Source organism: Neopelma chrysocephalum, unplaced genomic scaffold, assembly GCF_003984885.1.
Source record: "Neopelma chrysocephalum unplaced genomic scaffold, ASM398488v2 Primary Assembly neopelma1_44, whole genome shotgun sequence".
In the NCBI taxonomy this organism is placed as follows: Eukaryota; Metazoa; Chordata; class Aves; order Passeriformes; family Pipridae; genus Neopelma; species Neopelma chrysocephalum.
The window spans coordinates 24,089,534-24,108,722 of record NW_020897703.1 but is presented as its reverse complement, the minus strand read 5'-3'; the positions used below and the strand labels follow the sequence as shown (position 1 = coordinate 24,108,722).

Here is a 19,189-nt window from a genome sequence, read left to right as displayed (position 1 = left end):
AGACGTGATTATCCCCGTCTGTCATTACATCCAAGGTTAAATGGAGTCAGGAAGAGGTTAAGTGACTCTCAGGGTTCACAATCCTGCTTGACAGGGAGCAGGGCTGCAAGGTGCTGACTCCATTTGTTCAGCTACAAAACCACCAGGGCCTCGGAGGGCCCAGCACGTGGCAGGATGGAGCCCTCAGCGTGCAAAGTGCAGAGCAGAGAATGACTTTCCAATTCCCCATCTCTGCTTGAAATCATCACTGTCTAAATAACAGGGGTAGATAGTGCCCTCCCTTATTGGTTTTTAAATGAGTGCAATTCTAAGCAAGTGAAAGCAGCACATTGCACAGCTATCAAAGCAAACCCGGGAGCTCGTAGACCGCGGAGTAAAGCAAAGCCTGTTTCCACTTCAAGAGTTCCAAGCGATTAACTAGAATTAAAACAAGAATATTAGTTGGTCAATCAAGGAGAGACAGGCCACAGACAGTAATTGCATAGATAAGAGTTGAAAATGGGTATACTGCTTAAACCAATGCAATTCGTGTGGCTACAGAAGTTATTGAATCCACAGGCAGATTTGAGAAAGGCATTTGGAGATATTACTGAAAGGTTAATTCTCTTTTGTTCTACCAGTAGAGAACTGGAGGTCCTTTTAGTTGACTATCTGGACCCAAAGTTCACTTTGTGACATGATCTGACACCAAAGCTTAATATTTCCAAGACACATGATATTAGTAATTGAATGAGAGGGATTTGTCCTTTGATTTGAAAAAGGTTATGAGGTTTTCAGTTAAGCATCGGGTCAAACATAGCTTGTCTTGCTGCTCTTAACAACAGGCAAACTACTACCAATTTCACAGCCTGCTGTTGGGTTTTGTTTTTTTTTCTAAGCTATCTGAACTCTTATTTTGTAGCACTAGGTATCAGATGAGAGGAGGGATACAGACCCAAATCTTTACAAACCAAAGCCTTAGACATGAGCAATTGCAACAGCAGCAACAAAGTCATCAGAACAGGCCAAACTGCAAAGTGAGGACAGGAAAAAGACTCAGCCCCAAACTCCAGGACTGTTTTATACATTATGAAAAGCAAGGATATGACTGACTGCAGTGAATTACAAATGATATTAGAGCACTCAGCATTTGGCAACAAGCAATCCTTTAAGATGGAAAGTTATATAGCAAGTCACTTGTGGAAATAAAGGGTTAAAGAGCAACAGTTACACCCAGAACAAAGTTGAGCTTCAGTTCCAGCAGAGCTGCATTTTCTATGTGTCACTGGCCTATGCAGCTCAAACGAAGTTGGTAGCAGCAGCATCAGCCTTGGTTAACTGCAAATACAGTTAGAGAGTAAATGAAATAATTTTTCCATCTAACATGCCAGTGGACAAAACTGGTAACAGAAGATACACTGCAGAGATAGCAACAGTTGGCAGAGCACTGTGGAATTTCATCTGCGCTAACAGAGGCTCAAAAGCAGCCCCTGTAATGACAATGTTACACATCACCAGGAAAAGCATGTTTCTTAGGGGAAATGGGTTTCATGACAGTGCATAAAGCTGGGTGGCATATTCACAGTTAAATGTCTCCTAACGTACCCACAGAGACTTTATGTGACATTGCACCAACAATAGCTGAGTGTCTGTGGGAGAGAATTTCACAGGGCAAGAGCACACCCTTCCCTCCTCTTCCCTTCTCACAGTCCTGAACTGTTCATATACAGGTAATATTCTGCACACCAAATCACACAGCTGCAACATTTTAGGGTTACAAAACAAGAGGAGCTGGATCACCCCGACAAATTTTAGTTCAACACTACAGCTCCACGACAGCCACTTCTGAGCACTTCCATCACCACTACCCACAGGCTGGGGAAGTGCCTCAGCTTCTGAGAGCAGTTTAAATTGTTCCCTGAGCACTAATTATTATCCTCGACACAAATGCTAGGGCTAAGAGCAGTTCTGCCAGCCTGATTGCAGAGACCACTCCATAAAATTCATCCTTTATCAAACCCAGCCTGTTAAGGGGCTCTGTGGCATCAGCACTATTTACACTGACAGGAACACACCTCAAAAACGTGTGCCTGTAGCAAGAGCACCACTAATGTAGGAGAGAAAGCAGTTAGTGGCAGAGCTAACATATCAAAATTCTGCAGTGCCAGCCCACGCAGGATTTAAAGTCTCATTATCAGAGGGTCCAGACCTCGCCTCTGCCTCAACCAACAACCAGAAAATCCTTCCTGCAAGGGTTTTTGCCTTGAAAGGGATTCTTTCTGTTCAGCATGTTTTTAATAATTTTTTGATAGCTTAAGCTTCATTTACAAACACACACATTTTGTTCAGGCTCTTTGATACAGCCTGCTAATGAAAACTTAACAAGATGTGCTTGCAAGTGACAGGAAAACCTCTTGGTGGGAGCCGATCCGAGGCCATCGTGAGACACTGAATTCAACTGTGCTGCTGCTTTGCTCTGCATGTCTGGACTCATTAACTCAGCTGTCCAGTATGTTCTCCCCCTCTGCGCACACTTCACACACAACTATGCCACCCAGGTCTGCTGAGTGACCCAGCAGAGACCCAACTGCTCATCTCAGGCCCAGCAGCCACTGGCTGAGGCCTCACAGCCAGTCAAATTTGCCACGTTTTGCTACAGCAGTGCAGCTTAGCCAAAACACAGCATTATCTCACCAAAACTGCCTATGCAAAGGCTGAGATATGGTGCAACCAGCTTTCTCTGAGCTTACTTCAAAAAATAGGAGGGATGAAAAGGAAACTTTACTGCTTCTTCCAGAACAGCTTTTGATGACAGCTTGGGTCCCAGGGCTGGAGGAGCACACTGGCCCTCCTGGCTGTCAGCATTAATAACCAAAACACCATGTGCACTCTCTGTGCACACAGTGAGACCCACTCTGTCAAGGACTCTCAGCCAAGTGTTTTTTGTTGTTGTATATTCCTTGACATGTACCGCGTACGAGGAGACAGAATGGTTAATATTTTCAACAATGTCTGTGGGTAAAATTAATGCAGGTTTGCTTTAGCTCTCAACATTTTATGCAGCACTAATGAAACACACAGGGATGGGTAGGACTGACTTAGTCAGATCCCTATCTGATTTCTTACTGCTGAAGAAATCCCTATTTGATTTCTCACTTCTTACTGATGGCCAGGAGATGACCCATCAGACAGCAACGACGTCAAATAATCCTGCTTGACTCTCTTTGTCAATACCCATGTACCATCTCCCCACAAACAGCTTAGAACAACACACAGCCTTTTAATGCCTCAAACACCATCTCAAAGTCTTCTGGGATTTTATCAGGTGCAACACAGATTAGGCACCTTCATTCACTTCTTCCAGCCCTGAAAGAAAAACCCTACAATAAAGTTTAAGTGAAGAGTCAAGGAGGCTGATGTCTTTTAATTGCACATCCCTCGCAGCAGTACAGTCACTTGCTCAATACAAAAATACCTCATTAAAATCATCCTCAAGATGGTTTATTTCCGGGTGTTCTCTGGGTAACCCCTGTGGGTCAGGCTTCACCAGAAAATAACCTTTTCCACCTGATGAAAATAATTTGCAGTAAAGTGAAAGTTTCACTGCTGAACACAGAACCGGAAATCAGATCACAGCAAAGTATTTATTAAAAATACCCATTCTTGTGAACCCTGTTGAGTCCCACAAACTGAGGCCATTTGGCAAGTTAATAACATTGTCAACTGCCACCCTTACAAACCATTAAAAGGTAGCATTTTCCCTCTACTACTTCCCATTGCTGCTGAAAGTCTTTATTTTTTAAGAATGCTTACTAACTTGTGCTTTGACAAAAGTAGACACTGAATAAACTTGCTCAGTGCCAAGTGACTGATCTCAAAAGAGAATGCCCTCTCCCCACTATATGGACCTGTTAATGACTGATCTATTATATATAATTCCTTTCGACACAGTTGATTTATTTGTAGTTTCTTTGGAAGCAGCAATCTCAACCAAAAAACAACATGAATGTGTTTTCATGTGTTGGCCTCTCATAATTCACAAGTGGACATCTTCTGTTTCTGTGCAAGAATTAGTAGCTGGTGTTAGTAAGCCTTTCTTATTTGGAGAAAATCAGAACTTGATAAGAAGCACTGTGTCCAGTTGGCTTTTAAATATCTCCAAGGATGGAGACTCTTGGGTCAATCTATTCCGGTGTTCAACCACCACCACAGCAAAAACCCCACCACTTCCATTAAATGTTTTAGCGAACTTTCCTGTGTTTCAATTTGTGCCTATTGCCTCTTGTCCTGTCCCTGGGCACTGCAGAGAAGAGTCTGGTTCTCTCTTCTTACCCCCCACATTAGGTACTTAATGCACACTGGTAAGCTCCTCCCAAGTCTCCTCTTCTTCAGGTTGAATAGTTCCAGCTCTCTCAGCTTCTCCTCACATATGTCAGATGCTCCAGACCCTTAATCACCATCGTGGCCCTTCCCTGGATTTACTCCAGTATGTCAGTGTTCCTCCTGTACTGGGGAGCCCAGAACTGGACACAGCAATCCAACTGTGTCTCACCAGTGCTGAGTAGAGGGGAAGGATCAGCTGCCTTGACCTGGTGGTGAAGCTCTGTCTAATGCAACTGAGGATATCCAGCTATGGAGTCTGCATCCCTGGCTCTGAATTGCTTCTACAACAGCCGAAAAGACCCAGCAAAAATTTGAGGGAGCGTTTAGCTAAGGCTTGATGGTCACGTGACCAAAGTATGACATCAAAAAGGTATATTAAATCCTAGGGATGAACAAGGTGGAAGAGGGAACCATGAGAGTTTTCATTTAGATAATGGGATCATCATTAATTTGGTATGGATCTTGGCATTGGCTTGACAAGAAATTCCATGGAGGATTCCAAGGGCTTCTCCACACAGAAGTTTGGGTTAAAAAAACAGTACACTCACAAAGAACTATCTGCATTTCCCCAGTTCATTCAAAAATGCTCATGTAGCTTCAATCATTCTTTTTGTCCCTTAATTTCAGCTTGAGTAATGCAGCAAAAACATCTCCAACTGTGAAGACATGTTATTTACCGGAACTTTGTTACCCTTTGTGATTCTGACAACTAATCACAACCAACTGCTTCTATTTTGCAGTTTTCAGTGCTATAATAGAAGGTTAAAATTTAATGCATTGACAAAGTCAAATCTCAATTATCTGGGATAACGGAGTGGAAAGAGTATATGAAAGTAAAAATGCAGATAAAGCACCTTCGGATAAGCTGTATGAACAGTGAGGATGTAAGGGAAAGAAGGAAGAAAAGTCAGTGCGCTGATCCCAGTAGAGGCAACGATGCAAACTCGTCATCCCAGGATTCCAGGCTTTAATGCTGTGAGTCCTCAAACAAGCTCTGGATGTAGAGCACAGACAAGCACCTAATGAACTTCTGGCTGTGACTGGTTCAGCCCTGCAGTCTAACTAGGTTGGATCTGTTCTTGTCCACTTGGCTCACTTCCTGATATGGTCCACAGCTTCCCAAATCCTGATCATCCATGTACCAGGCTATGTGTGCATACCAAACCATACTCAGAATAGTTGTCTCCCCCCATTTCTGGACAAAGTCAAGTGAAACCTGGAGTAGTTGATGGTATCCAGAACTTTAAGAGCTGGTCCATGGAGAGAATACAAGCACACAAACATTCCATAAAGGTCTCTCAAATGCTGGTGTAATAAACCTACTGCTTTCAAACACTCCTCAAATCCCTCACAGCATTCCCCAGGATGTAATACACACCTGTGGCTTCATGCTTCAGTTTTACAGATGGTATCATTGTCCTCCTCTTTTTTAGGCATTTTGAACTCAAAGGTACGTGACTGGGATGACAATTACATCTTAGGACCACAAAAGCCCCACAGGGGTCCAGAGAATTGCTGGGCCAGGTGCTGTGCAGCACAGATGCCAGCAGCCTGCTCCAAGTGCTAGCCCTGAGTAGCTCTAACAAGTGCCAACCCACAGCCCCAGCCTGTGTGCAATGGGGGCATGGTACAGACCCACACAATGGACATTTAGATTAAGATCACGTCCAAGGCAGTTAATGGCACAAGTTTTCTCCAGCTGGCACTTTTGTCCCAAATCAATATTGGGGACCCATCCCTACTAATCCTGCCTCGACAAATCAGTCATTACTGGGCACACAGGTGCCACCAGAGAGGAATAGGAATGTGAAATCAAGAGCAGGACTCTCTGTGGGTGTCAAGTCCACAGGAGTGGATTTTTTTCCCCATTAATTTCAAGAGTTTTGATTCCGATTCTCAGTCCTTAAAATATTCCACAGGCATCAGGAATAACCTTTAAGCTTCAACCATATTCAGGTTGATGGAGTAATGAGTTCCCTATCTTTTCCATGTGGATATAGCAGTCTTCTCTTCCAGAGCTAAATCACTGTGAAGCACAGTTCAGTACCATTAAAGCACCGCTCAGCTCAGTCCAGAGTTATCGGTACTGCAGCAGATTGATGGTTCTCCTATACATATTAAGCAATGTGGACTGGAAGCTGCCAGAGAAAAGCCAGATCTCATTTTATTTTGCATCTAAGATATATATCTGTGGCCTTTGCCTAAAGGTTTGCCACTCTAGCTGAAAGTCTGACAAAGGCCAAAATATTCAACTTTCTACTTTAAATTCTAATGACAGATGAGAGATACATTTCTTAGCATAAATATTTATATATAAACATATTTTATATATGCATGTATACACACACCCCCAATCTTAAAATATCTCAGCATATGTGTAAGTGTAACAAATACTGCCACAGAGTCACAAGTGAATGGAGTAGCATACTGTGAGTCTGCCCTGACCTAAGATCTGAATAGAAAAAGAAAATTATTTGAGATAATGGGGTCTTGCAATTTTAGCAATGTTCCTTCAGCACTAAAAGAAGCAAGTTAAGACTAATTGACAACGTAAGCTCCAAGAGGTCTCAAGATTGAGAGAACAGTAAACAAAAGCTAATCTATCAGATTTAGCAGGAGGCACATTATCACTGCAGAAAAGCTGAAAAACCAGAATGATTTGTACCATTCTATTGCATTAATGATTATTTCACAGAAACCAGAGATTTAAAATATTCATCTGCTACTTTCCCCTGCACCCAACAAAGTGCAGGTTTGTTGCCCTCCCTGCATGTGCCTGCTTTCTGCTTTGCTCACAGACACTTCCACATTTAGAGAGAACAAATCTGACAAATCAGAAACTGTGCATGACCCACATACTGACACCACAACAGCAGCCCTGACAGTCCTAGGAGTCAGGGGAAGGCCAGAAGTGGTACCAGTTAACACCTTTCTGTCCTGTATAGAGGTGGTCTCATGCAGCACTGCGTCAAAACCAGTGCAAAAACGTGTCTGAAGGGCAGCCTCAAAGGCCCAACAGTTTTACAACATGCAAGCCTTGCTTTTACAGCCTGTTCATATAGCCAGGGCCAGGCTGATCTTTACTCACCCCTTCTGAAGTAAGGGTAGAAGTCAAACTGCAAACAATTAGCCCACCAGACAAGCTGCCTCATGCTTTCAACCCTGGGAGCTTTACACTCATTGCACATAGTGTCTCTGCTTTAAACATGGCCTTAAAAGAAGACCAAGAATTTAAATGCCTTAAAAAGATGCTGCTAAAAACCAAAAGGGAAATAAATCTCTCTTCCACAGAAAGTCACTGATCAGGTAAAGAGAACTCAAGAAACAGTGAACTTCTAAATCTTACCACTTTGTGTGCAATCATTTGATTTTAAAATTACAACTTGCTCCTCTTAACCAGCTGAGATCCATGAATCAGAAATTCCTGGCACATGGGCAAATTTTAGTCAATAGGTGGTGGGAACTGGAGTTGAGAAGGGATTACATCCCCTTCCTTTTTCTTTTACAACCTTCCAGAAATCTCCCTTCTGAATTGCACCCCTCCTTTCTCCCACATCCCTTCATGGGAGCCCCAGAGCATTCATGTTTAATTCTCTAACAGAAAAGCAAAATAAGGGGCTGCCTGATTAAACATTAAGGACCTTTTTCTCTCTTTATGGAAAATACCTTCAGTTTAATGGGAACAAGTTAGTAACTGTTTATCTGAAGGTTATCCATTAATTGCTGGCCATGTCACAGGGAAGAAATTTTTTAGCATCTAGAGGGCTGAGCCATGGTGCTATAAAGGCAAGTTAATTCTATATAATATTAAATGCCTGGAATATCTTTTCCATTTGCTAAACCCCTCAAAAATTAAGAACTTGTGCATAGTCTGCCTGTCTCTGGGATGGCACAGGAAAACAGAAGAGGCCCCTCCATTTTACCTTATTTATAAAGAGCCTGATTCAAAACTTATCTAGAAATATTCTCATGAGTTTCAAAAAGAAAGTGTGTGTGTAATGCACACAAACCAATCTGGGAGAAGGGAGCTATCCCAGTGGAGACTTAAATGTAGATTTATTACAGACAAAATTTATTCTATCAAAATTTGTTCTCCTACACCACTGTATCGATTTCATTACTGAAGTGCTGCACTAATGAGTCAGGCTCTCCATGTCTATTGTGCTACTATAAAGGAACACATTTTGTTATATGGACCATAAAATGCAGCAGAGAAAAATAAATCTGTTTTGTTGTTGTACTGCGGCCTGCTTTGGTGTCTGCATTAATGCAATAACTCAATAACTCTTTAAATAACCACTATAAACTGTTTTGTTTCCATTTATAAAGATACAATGATGTTCCCATGCACTTATATTCAGAATCAGGTCTTTACCCTTAAAAGTCTGGGGACAGTGAGGGAATTAATTCAGGATTTCATAAACTGTAGGGCTTATAAAACCCATCCATGCAGAGAGGTTTTTACTCACATGGTGCATAGAACATGACAAGGGTGTGCTTCTTCTTCTTCAAGGACTCCCTGAAGTCTTCACCAGCAAGGTGGACAACACTAGTCTGTTTTTCTTCCCATGCAGGCTCAGGTGGAGGTGGTGCTTCAGGACTAGAAAAGAAAGACAATCAGATTGTTTTGAAAATGTTTCTGGAAGCGGGAAAAGGAGCAGCATCGTCCTGGTCATAACTACCATGAGGCAACCGAGGTACAAAAATCCTTCAGGGTGTAAGTGCAGTAGAAAAACATGCTCAGTATTTTCAACACCAGATAACAGCAAAAAAGACGTAAGTTAATTTCTGGAACTCAATAAAAATATAATTTAAGTGACTGTACTCAGGCATATGAGTAGAAATGCAGAATAAAGATTTCCTATGTTGCATCCAACATCTGGGTGGAAAAAACATTGCTCTAGTATCACTGTGTCACCCATAGGTATAAATTGAGAAGAACAGCAAGCAGGTGGAATCAAAAGGCAACCGATATAGAACAGCATTTTCCATTCAAACATCCTTTTTGTACTGTTTATCACTATCATGCAAACTTCTATAAAGAATTTCATGACCTTCTATTGAATACATATGATATTAAAGCCAGGATGCAATAATCAGCATCGTTCCACTTGGAAGACTGGGGGTGACTGAACTGGAATATTTTACCTTGATAAAGAGAATGTCAGGTTTCAATTACGACTGCACATACTGGCTAGATCAGAGCAATCCTGCACACCTAGAGCGCCTCTAACAAAACTTCTGCTATTCACCAGCTCACATACTTCTCTGAGACTCATTAAATTCACTCCTGCTGTATCTTAAATAGTGATTACTTATATAAAATCATCAGAATGGTGCCACGGTATAAAGACCTTCATATGTCGCCTTGGTAATAAATTAGCTTTTCAGACTTTCCTGTCACTTTGAATGACACCATTTTAAGTTATATCAGATACATAAAAACCAAGTGGAAAAAACCTCAATTTTTAAAGTCCTACTCAAGGTCATTTGGTGGACATCCATCCTATTTCCATCGATACTGATTTTCCAGTTGTTAAAGAATTAGGAGAGGTAGTCCTAATTTTCACACGAACAGTCGGTGTGAGCTACCACTGATTACAGTTACAGAAGGGTGACTTATTATCACACAAACTTTTCCATGCTGACCTGAAATAAGCTACCCAGCTTATAAGTGTGGCAGCACAGTCACCAGAGAGGAACCAGAGCCAAAACCTCCATGGTTGTGACTGGACCACCCACTGGGACAGGGGAACAAGCTGTACTTTTATCTCCAGCCTACACCCCAGATGCATCTGTATCTCCACCAGCTTCATTGCAGCTGTGACAATTCTATCCCTGGTCAGAAAACAAGGATGTTATTCTATTGCATCTCTAGTTGGGAGAACATCCAGGAGCAACGAGTAGGAGATAAGTTGTCTGAGCTTCACCTGTACTGCTGACTACCTGAGGCTGCAAGCAAAAGTATTCCAGAGGAACAGTAGGATCCAGAAGTGATCAACACCCCTTCCCTCTTCCTTGTTGCTTATTCACCTGCCAGTATGTGCAGGCAGCATCAATCTGACTGTTTAACTCAATACAAATTACACAGAGCTCAAAACACTTGAGCAAACTGGTGAAACAAGGACAGTGACAACATCCAAAATGGATACAGCAGCCTGGAGCCTGCATGTGCAGGGAGGCCAAGGGAGTACCGTGTCTAAATGTAAAATACAGATAAAGCTTCTCAACATGCTACAAAGATGCTGCCAGACTATATCTATTATGTGATTTGAAGCAGTCAGAGATGTAACATAAAAAGAAAAGAATAAAAAGCCAAACCAAAAAACTTCACACAACCCACTCCCCACCAAATAAGAGGGGAAAAGTTAATATCACATTCCTCATGCCAACTGCATTAACAGTTAAATGATTAAAAAACTTCACAAAACTCTGCCAGGTTTTTCTCCCCTTGAATAATGCAGAGAATACATTAGGCTTACAGTACCTAAAGAAAATGCATATTTTTTATATATATATATGCATACTTTTACATATATGCATATATAATGCATACTTTAAGTGAGAATTGTACCAACAATTTACTTTGAAATGAAACCATTGTCATAATTTTCATATCAAACTTAATTCTGCACACTTCAGCACACCACCCAAGAAAAGCTGGTTAGTGCAGTCAAAGGTCTGTTTTTGTTGGTCTCACTGGCTTTCCTTCAGCCCTACATAGATGGAATTCTAGGCATTGGCCCTGAAATGCTGGAAAGATAAAAGTACGACTGTAGAAATTCAGTTACTAACAGTGAAATCTGCTGCTTTTTATAAAGAGGGAACAACAAATGTTCTATTTATTTTTCAGAGCCATTGCTATTCCCCCTCTGGTGAGAGGCTTAAGGTATATTTGAAAAATATTTTGGGAAAGAAACACTGGGACAACTATGAAAAAACCCACAGCAAATAAAGGATGTCTTTTATTATGTGTTTTATTATGGAGACCACAATTAACATACATGTTTCTATGTGTCTGAATACTGGGAGTTCAGTCTAGTTTTGTTAGCAAGGGATTTAGGCAGTGGATAAAGCTAGGCTTAGCCCTCACCAAAGCAGTCTGCAGGAGTCACTAACCAGGAACCCGAATACCATCTCAAAACCCTCAAAACTTACTTTTGCAGCCAGTCAATGATCTTCTTCTTTGTTCTGAGGTGTGGCAGAGTATATTTCTCCTCTCCATCCTTAAAATACTTCAAAGTAGGAAACCCTGAGATGTGGAATCTTTCTGCCAGCGCCTTGTTGACTGTAGCATCAACTGCTGCAAGGACACCTGGGCTCTAAAACAGAGATCACTCACTGTAAATCCCAACCACATACACACCCCCTCTGGCAGGACACAGTGGGCTTGGGGGCAATCACTCATGATTTAGGTGCCTTCGCTGTCTCAGGGACTCAGCACAGACTGACAGAAAGACACAGAGGACTGATGCAAAACCAGAAAGGGACATCTTATGGACTACATGTCACCTGTTCTCCTACCATTTCTGACAGGATTCTCTGTATATAATTCACTTTATAATGCTTAAGGGCTGTTCCCAGGAATTGCATTTCCTCCCACAATTCCAAATTTCGCCGAGAAGAAACAAGCACTATGAAAGACAAGTTTACTTCAAGGCAAATCCACATTTTTCTAACTTGTGGGCATCTTTGCAAGGACCACCTTTAGAGTAAAAGGAGAGCAGGCACTTGTACAGTGTGATTCATCGGATCTTCGCTTTTCTCATCTCCTCCTTCTCTGACAACTACAAAGGGACTCTGGATGTCTCCATTGAAGATGCTTAAATGTGGGAGACTAATTGCATTTCTCCTCTTGCATGGCGTACACAGCATGAGACTGAATCAATAACACTAATACTTGTACTATTGGATCTCTCTTCTCCAGCCAAGCTGATGGAACACTTAAAATGAAACTAATGGAGTGATGCAACCATAAAAACAGGGTATTTGAAAGAGGCATCAACCCCTTTTGTTTTTTTCCAAATCTAATTCATAAATAAAAGCCTATGTTTCTTCATATTCAATGCCTTTAAGTAAGGGGGAAAAAATCCATTTTTGGATTTGATCATATTATGTATAAGGCCTACAGCACAATACATAAACATTTTTCTATTTTGTTTTCATTCAAGACAGAATGTTCTTTCTCAGACTTTGGCAGGGTTCATGCATTAGCGATGAGACTGTACTTTGGAAGCACATTTTGAAAGGTCCTGTGGGAGGATGAGAACAGCTGAATTTGTTGTAGGGAGAAAAGTCACTTTTATTACTCCAGTTATTTATTACTGATTATTTGAAGGATATAATAAAGGAAATTAGCTTACGTCACTGGCTACATGAAGAAACTCTGCAGCCTTTTCATATTCTGGCTTCATTTTCTTACAGTGTCCACACCCTGCCAAAAAAAAAAAATCCAATTAAGTTGTATACACCATGGTTATTCATTGACCCATCTAGCCATTATCAAAATCCAAAACCATGTGGTAGAGATTTACAAGAATTCTGTATGCATTTTACTTACTTTATTTGTAAAGCCTTAGTATGATTTAGGATCTTTTCCAAAATGGCCACAGTAGTTTAAACAAAGAATTTAATCAATTAAAAATAACAATAAACCCCCTAATTTCACACCCACACCTCTCTCCTTACAGAAATTTGTCAAGCCCATTGCTTCTGGCATGCTCTTGGGCAAGGCACAACCTCACCCATTTCAGTTTCCAAATCTTTATCTGCTTTAAAAAGAAACAACACAGCTCCTCACGTGACTTTGTGACTTTCAGCAGAGGCTTACACTAGCACAGCTTAACAGAGCAATGTAATTTGAATTTAACTGCACTGATAATAAGCCCCATTTTACAGTGGTGCAGCATGTCCCTTTAGCAAGGACTTGCACTGATTTAATCACATCAGTGTAATTACACCACCACATATGTTCCCAACATAAGCAGGGCCTGTAAAACCGAGATAATGGTGCTTTCTCGCTTGCACGAAGTTCTCCAGAGATCTGCCATTACTTCACTGCTAAGTGCTGACATCACAATAAAGTAAAATGAATGCATGGGTGAGAAAAGCAGACTTAAAATAAATTATTTGGGTGTAAATTAAACTGCTTTCAGCCAGTGCAGTTGCTTCCAGGCAAGCTGAACTTTCAGGACCAGGTGGAGCTCCTGCTGAGCTGTGACGTTGCACCTCCAGCGCAATGCTGGGCCTTGGTGGCAGCCCCTTCATCACCCTCAGGGGCCAAGGGACAAGCACCACCACAGCCCCTGCAGGGACACTGCACACGGACTGAGTGGGCAAGACAGACAGCTGGGCAGGGCGAGGGCCGGCTCCTCCAGCAGACAGAGATGCAGTGAGCTGTAACAAGGCGCCTGGCACGGCCCTGACACCGCACTCGCCTGCCCAGTGCACTGTAATCCCAATGCAATGCCTCGTTGCACTTCTCCCTCTTGTTTGCAGCAGCAGCCAGCTTGCTTTCCTTAGCTATTATTGTTGGAACGGGCACTTGAAAGCCCAGACTTTGCTGAGCTTTTGAAAGTTGTATCAGAAGATATGGTGAGAAATGCGTTTCAATGCTCCAGCAAAAGCCATCTCTGAGGTGTACAGGGAACACAGCTGGGGCTATTTTTACACCACTGTCTAAAAGAAAATAAACCAAGGACTCTGAATCTCAGAGATGCTTTGTTTCCCTCTAATGGGATGACTGTTGAAGCCAGCAGACACAAACCTGAGCCTGAACTCAGCCAGACAAGCATGTTTTGTGTAGCACAAGTTAAAGAGCCATGAAGTGATAGGACATCCAGGTGTAACTTCAGCAGAGCAAACAGGGAACTCGGCAGAGCACCAAACACCACACCATGAAACACTTTCAGGGCGTGTTTATAGAACAGGGTGTACATTTTAATAAAAACTGCAAATCCCACCTGAGAATTACAGCAAATACCCAAGCAGTTGATCGCAGACCAAACTCCAGTTCAAACACCACCTACAGTCCATACTGCTTGGTCATCTGCACAGTGTCCACAGCACTAACGAGCCCCACATCATTCTTTTATGCAAAAAACAATACTGTGGTAGGAGCAGCAGAGCAAGGGGATCTCAGCTGGAGGAGAAAGCTTCGCTTTCGTTTTACACAGTGGTGTGATCATGTGCCACTATAACGGGAACCTGATGCAACAGCTTCAGAGGTGAATTCAGGAAGAAACTGGAAAAGGCTGAGGAAAAGTTACTGTCTCAGCACTGCTTGTCTTGGTTAAGAGCACAAAAGTGGCTGGCAAAATGATTTATTTGCCACCCACAGAAAACTTGCAGGCATATGGCTTTGTGGAAGGGACTGACAGATCTCTTTGACACCTGTCCAAGTTGATTTATTTCTCTTTTTAGGAACAGGGAACTTTATTTATTCTGTGCTCTTCCTCACTTCTAAACAAAGGGCATCTCGAGTGCCAGCTCAGATACCGGGGAACCTCTCAGAATTTAGCTTGCTCAAATTTGTACAAACAATACTTTTCTGCAGGGCTAACTTCACCTTGGTGGGCTTTAAACAGTGTATCCTTCAGCCACAGCAAGGTTTGTACTGTGGTCCAGCTATGGTATCCACACAATCTACACTATATTCCACAACCATTAATCAGATCTGATCAACCAAAGGCATTAAACAACCAGAGTTTTTCACAAAGCTCTGCAGAGAAGAAAAAAACCAAAACAACAACCCAGATGTACTTTGCCTAGGAAATAAAAAACTATCCAAAGCATCTGAAATTCATGTAAGTAATATTTTGGATAAAGAGACCCAGACTATGAAACGTCACTGTTCTGGGTTCTTTCGTGAACATCACACAGACACAGCGCTACTGACTGCCACAAAGCTAACTCACTCATGCTTAAAATAAAGGGGAAGCAGCATCAGGTCTTTAAAAGGCACTTAAATGAAAACTGAAGTCTTCAAATCTTTATTGTGTAATGCTTGTTCTACCCCTGACAGAGGACAGCACGATATATCAGCCCGGAAAAACTGAACCTGAAAGAGGGACAACAAATCTTAAGAGCTTCTCCCACAATAAACAATGCTTCCCTGGGCATCTTTATGAGAATTTTGCTATTGTGTGCTACAGCCTGCTTCCACCTACCATTGCAGAAAGGGAGAGATACAAATCAGAAGTCAAACCTTCAAACTGGAAATCAATTAATCTCTTTTATGATTATTTATCCTATCTTTGAATAATCCTGTGACGATTGCCATTAAATTTTTGAGGCAAATGAAAAAGTTATTTAAATGAATTCCAAGGTCACTGCCTCTCCTTTGATTACTACATTAGGTTGTTCAGCAGCAGCTGCACCCTCTGTGCTAAGCTCTTCTAGTTTTGAACGTTTTCTGTTCATAAAACGAATAGGAAAACAACATCAACCCTCCAGGCCCTTAGCCCAGATGCTCCTGTGTGCTGCTGGGACAGGGAAGGAAGCCCACAGGTCTGCAGTGGGCACCCGTGACAGATGTGCTTTTAGCAGATGCACGGTCGTGTTAAGTGTGTACTGACATTAAAACTAAAAGACTGAGCAAGGGAAGCAACTCGTTCAATCCCAGGTGAGAAGAGCAAGGTTGTAGTCAACAGTCAACCCAAGGATGCCCCGAGCCTACTCCAAGCACTGACATTCTCTGAGCTTCTGGGGGTCATGGCTAGTGGGAACACCCAAGGGACTTGTAGGTGTTTATCCAAGGGGACTCTCACAGCCTCAGTCTTTTCTCTCAGAAGACAAGTAGCTGCCCTGGAGGTGCAAGTCAGACTTACTCTCCATATAGCAGCCCAAAACCAGTCAGGATTTAGTGCCTGGCTCTACTGAACAGTTCTGGACAACTCCTCTGACCTCTCCACATATCATCTTACTCCTCTTGCACAAAAGGACCTCAGGCTGCAAGGCCCAAGGCTCCAACAAAAAAGAGCCCATGAATTAAGCGTAAAGGTGAAGTGTTACAAGACAGGAAAAAGAAGTCAAAGTTTACAACAATCAGTGCTAGGGCATCTGGTACGCACCCTGGGTAACCATTTCTAAAACAGATGTCTAAATGAAGAGAGAATTCTGCTATCCCAGTTTATTTATAATCAATCTTCTCATTTGCACTGTGGGGACGGGCAGATAAGCAGCTTCTTCCTTCAGTGTAGTCACTGTCACACAGCCTAGCTCAGCTGCACCCTCAGACAAGGGCAATCAAAGGTCCCCACATCACCCTGGGGACAGATGTGGCAGACAAGTCCCTTCCCTCCCAAATCCCACCATAGGCCATAGGACAACACTCACTCAGCACTTTGTCCTTTGCCCAGTGTGACCACATGCAAGTGCAGAGGCAAAAGCCACGTGTGGAGAGAACAATGCTAAAGTGAAAGGGTGAGGAGCAAATGGACATAGGAAAGGCTAACAAACGTACCAAGCAACTTTTCTTCTGTGGAAATATCTATATTTGTTTACAATGGTCTGTTTGGCACCATGGCAAAGACTCACAACACACAGTTGGTCTAAATGTTTTCAGAAGTGAACTAATGCAAGTATTTCTATTGCTAAAACCAAGTTTTGCCTGCAGAAGACAACCAGAAAATCAGTCAAGTAGCTCCAGCTAAGATCCTGAATATGCTGTCAGAGTGCTGTCCCAAGGATATAAATCTCTGTTTCTCTGTCATTTTAGGACTACATAAACAAACACCACGCTTTTGGTCATGTTCTCTCATTTCAAGACAACATTGTCTGAGGATCTGAAGTGTGCGTGACAAGCAAGAGATAAAAGATAACATCCAGGCAGTTGTGAAGAAGCAATTTCTGACATGAAGAACCCTAGAGGTAAACCAAATTGCAAATAAAGATTTTGAAGAATCATTACATTTCTGTCATCAACAGTCTTCCTGAATACTGTTATCATGTACCAGCTATTTATTGTATCATGCCAGCTCTATATCCATCTATAGCTGCATACCAAAAATACCTCTATTAGCCTGATGAGAAAACAAATTTGAAGCACAAAGCATGTCCTGCTTTCAGCAAATAGGCCACTGGCAGTTCAGACTACACTCACAGAAGATTTACAGACAACTTCAAGAAAGAAAAAAAATCTCAAAAAGTTCAGATACACCTTTGCTCTCTAAACATTTAATACCTGGGGATAACATCTTTGGTATCTCCATTCTTAATCCCAGAGGAGCAGTGATCTTGCAACACAGCAGAACAGCCTGTTCTTATGTGTGTCCCATTGTTAACTTTGAAACATATGAAAACAAGAGTATGTACACGGAGGGGGGGAAACACAATCCTTGCAGCCAGGGCAAGGATACACACAAATCCCAGCCTTCTTATCACCCATGCAAGAACATAAATATGTTCTCTTCTGCCATGGAAGCCTTTAACATGCAAAGACTTCTTATGCATCATGTAAAAGAGTAGCTCTCAGTTTTAACATGAGGCAGTTTACAGTTCCTTCACCGGTATAGAAGAGCATAAACTGCAACAGCTGCAGATTCCCTTGCATAATGTAGCCATCTGCATTGCAGACATCTGATGGAAAATCATCCCCAAATTTGGCAGGGAGGGAGGATGACAAAAGCAGCTGTTTCTCCCCGCAATCACAGGTACGAATTTGCAACTGTGTTGGTTGCACGTTCACTTAATACTCATAATGGTCAGAGCCACCAGGCCATGCCCAGATCTCCACGTTTCTGCTTTAAAAAAAAATTTACAATTAAAACAAATCACCTTGTGAAGGATCAGGAGCTGAAAGAATTTTGTGCATCCTTTTCCCTCTGGGTACTTACTCCCACCAAACTATTCATCTCCTCCTCACCAGCAGCACTTCCCACCCAGGTATAATTCCAGATACTTAAAGACAACAATGTTTCAAGACTTGATGCTTTCTTCTAAGATTAAGAGGAGCATCTTCAACATCTTTAACATGATATTGAATTCAAATTTTCAACAGCTAGAAATGTCAGCATACGTGCACAAATTCAGACTCCCCCACCTCACCACCGTACTTTTAAAGGTAGGTTTGATTTGACCAGGCATTACACTGCTAAGGGATCAGTGACAAACAAACAGCTTTATGGCTTTACAAAAGACAAAGCCTGTGAAAGGTCAGCCTGGGAAAGACTCTGGGGAACTAGAAACACAGAATTAGAAGGAAAACACTTAAGCAGTTCGGATTATTGTAGTCATGCTACACTGATGCAGTCGCAGCCTAACGCCTCGGCTGCGTGGGCTGCTCAGTTCATCCCAGAGACAGGAGAGCAGTGCAGTGTCTAGTCCACATCATTATCACCATCTCACTGGCATTGCCACAGCCTCATAGTGCATTCAATCTGTGCATGCAATGAGCTGTGCAAATCCAATCCCAGCATGGGCACATAGAAGAAAAGTCCCTGCCTGTTTCCAGCAGCTCTTCAGCGTGAAGTTGGGGCACAAAATGATCACAAACTGGTCATCCCTTCTCCTATCCCTTTGACTTGCTGAGGTGGTAGTGGCCCCACCCCAGACACCATCTCAGATCTTCTATACTGGCATTACTGTTTCACTCCCAGCACCCCTGAAAGTGCTCAGCAGAAGGGTCATAACAGCTTTAGACAGCAACAGTATGAGTTAAAACTATTTATTTTTAAAAAAGATAGTTGGATCACTGCATTACCTAAATCAGATCAAACTGAGAACAGAGCTTAACTAAACGTATCCTCCAGGAACCCTGTCTGCATCCATGCTGTGTTCACAGCTCTGGCAGAAGGGCCACCTTCAGCCAGCAACAGACCTTGGGAGG

The 19,189-nt window shown here is 42.2% G+C and overlaps 1 protein-coding gene across 1 annotated transcript in view; it reads right to left on the bottom strand.

Annotated features, from left to right (window-relative positions):
• PDIA5 (protein disulfide isomerase family A member 5) overlaps window positions 1-19,189 on the bottom strand; it is a 101,301-nt gene that overhangs the window by 21,644 nt on the left and 60,468 nt on the right. The window contains exons 12-14 of the mRNA XM_027678993.1: window positions 12,726-12,796; window positions 11,521-11,684; window positions 8,832-8,962 (exon numbers count right to left, since the gene is read on the bottom strand). Coding sequence (XP_027534794.1) covers window positions 8,832-8,962; window positions 11,521-11,684; window positions 12,726-12,796 — 366 coding nt within the window. The remainder of the gene's footprint in view (window positions 1-8,831; window positions 8,963-11,520; window positions 11,685-12,725; window positions 12,797-19,189) is intronic.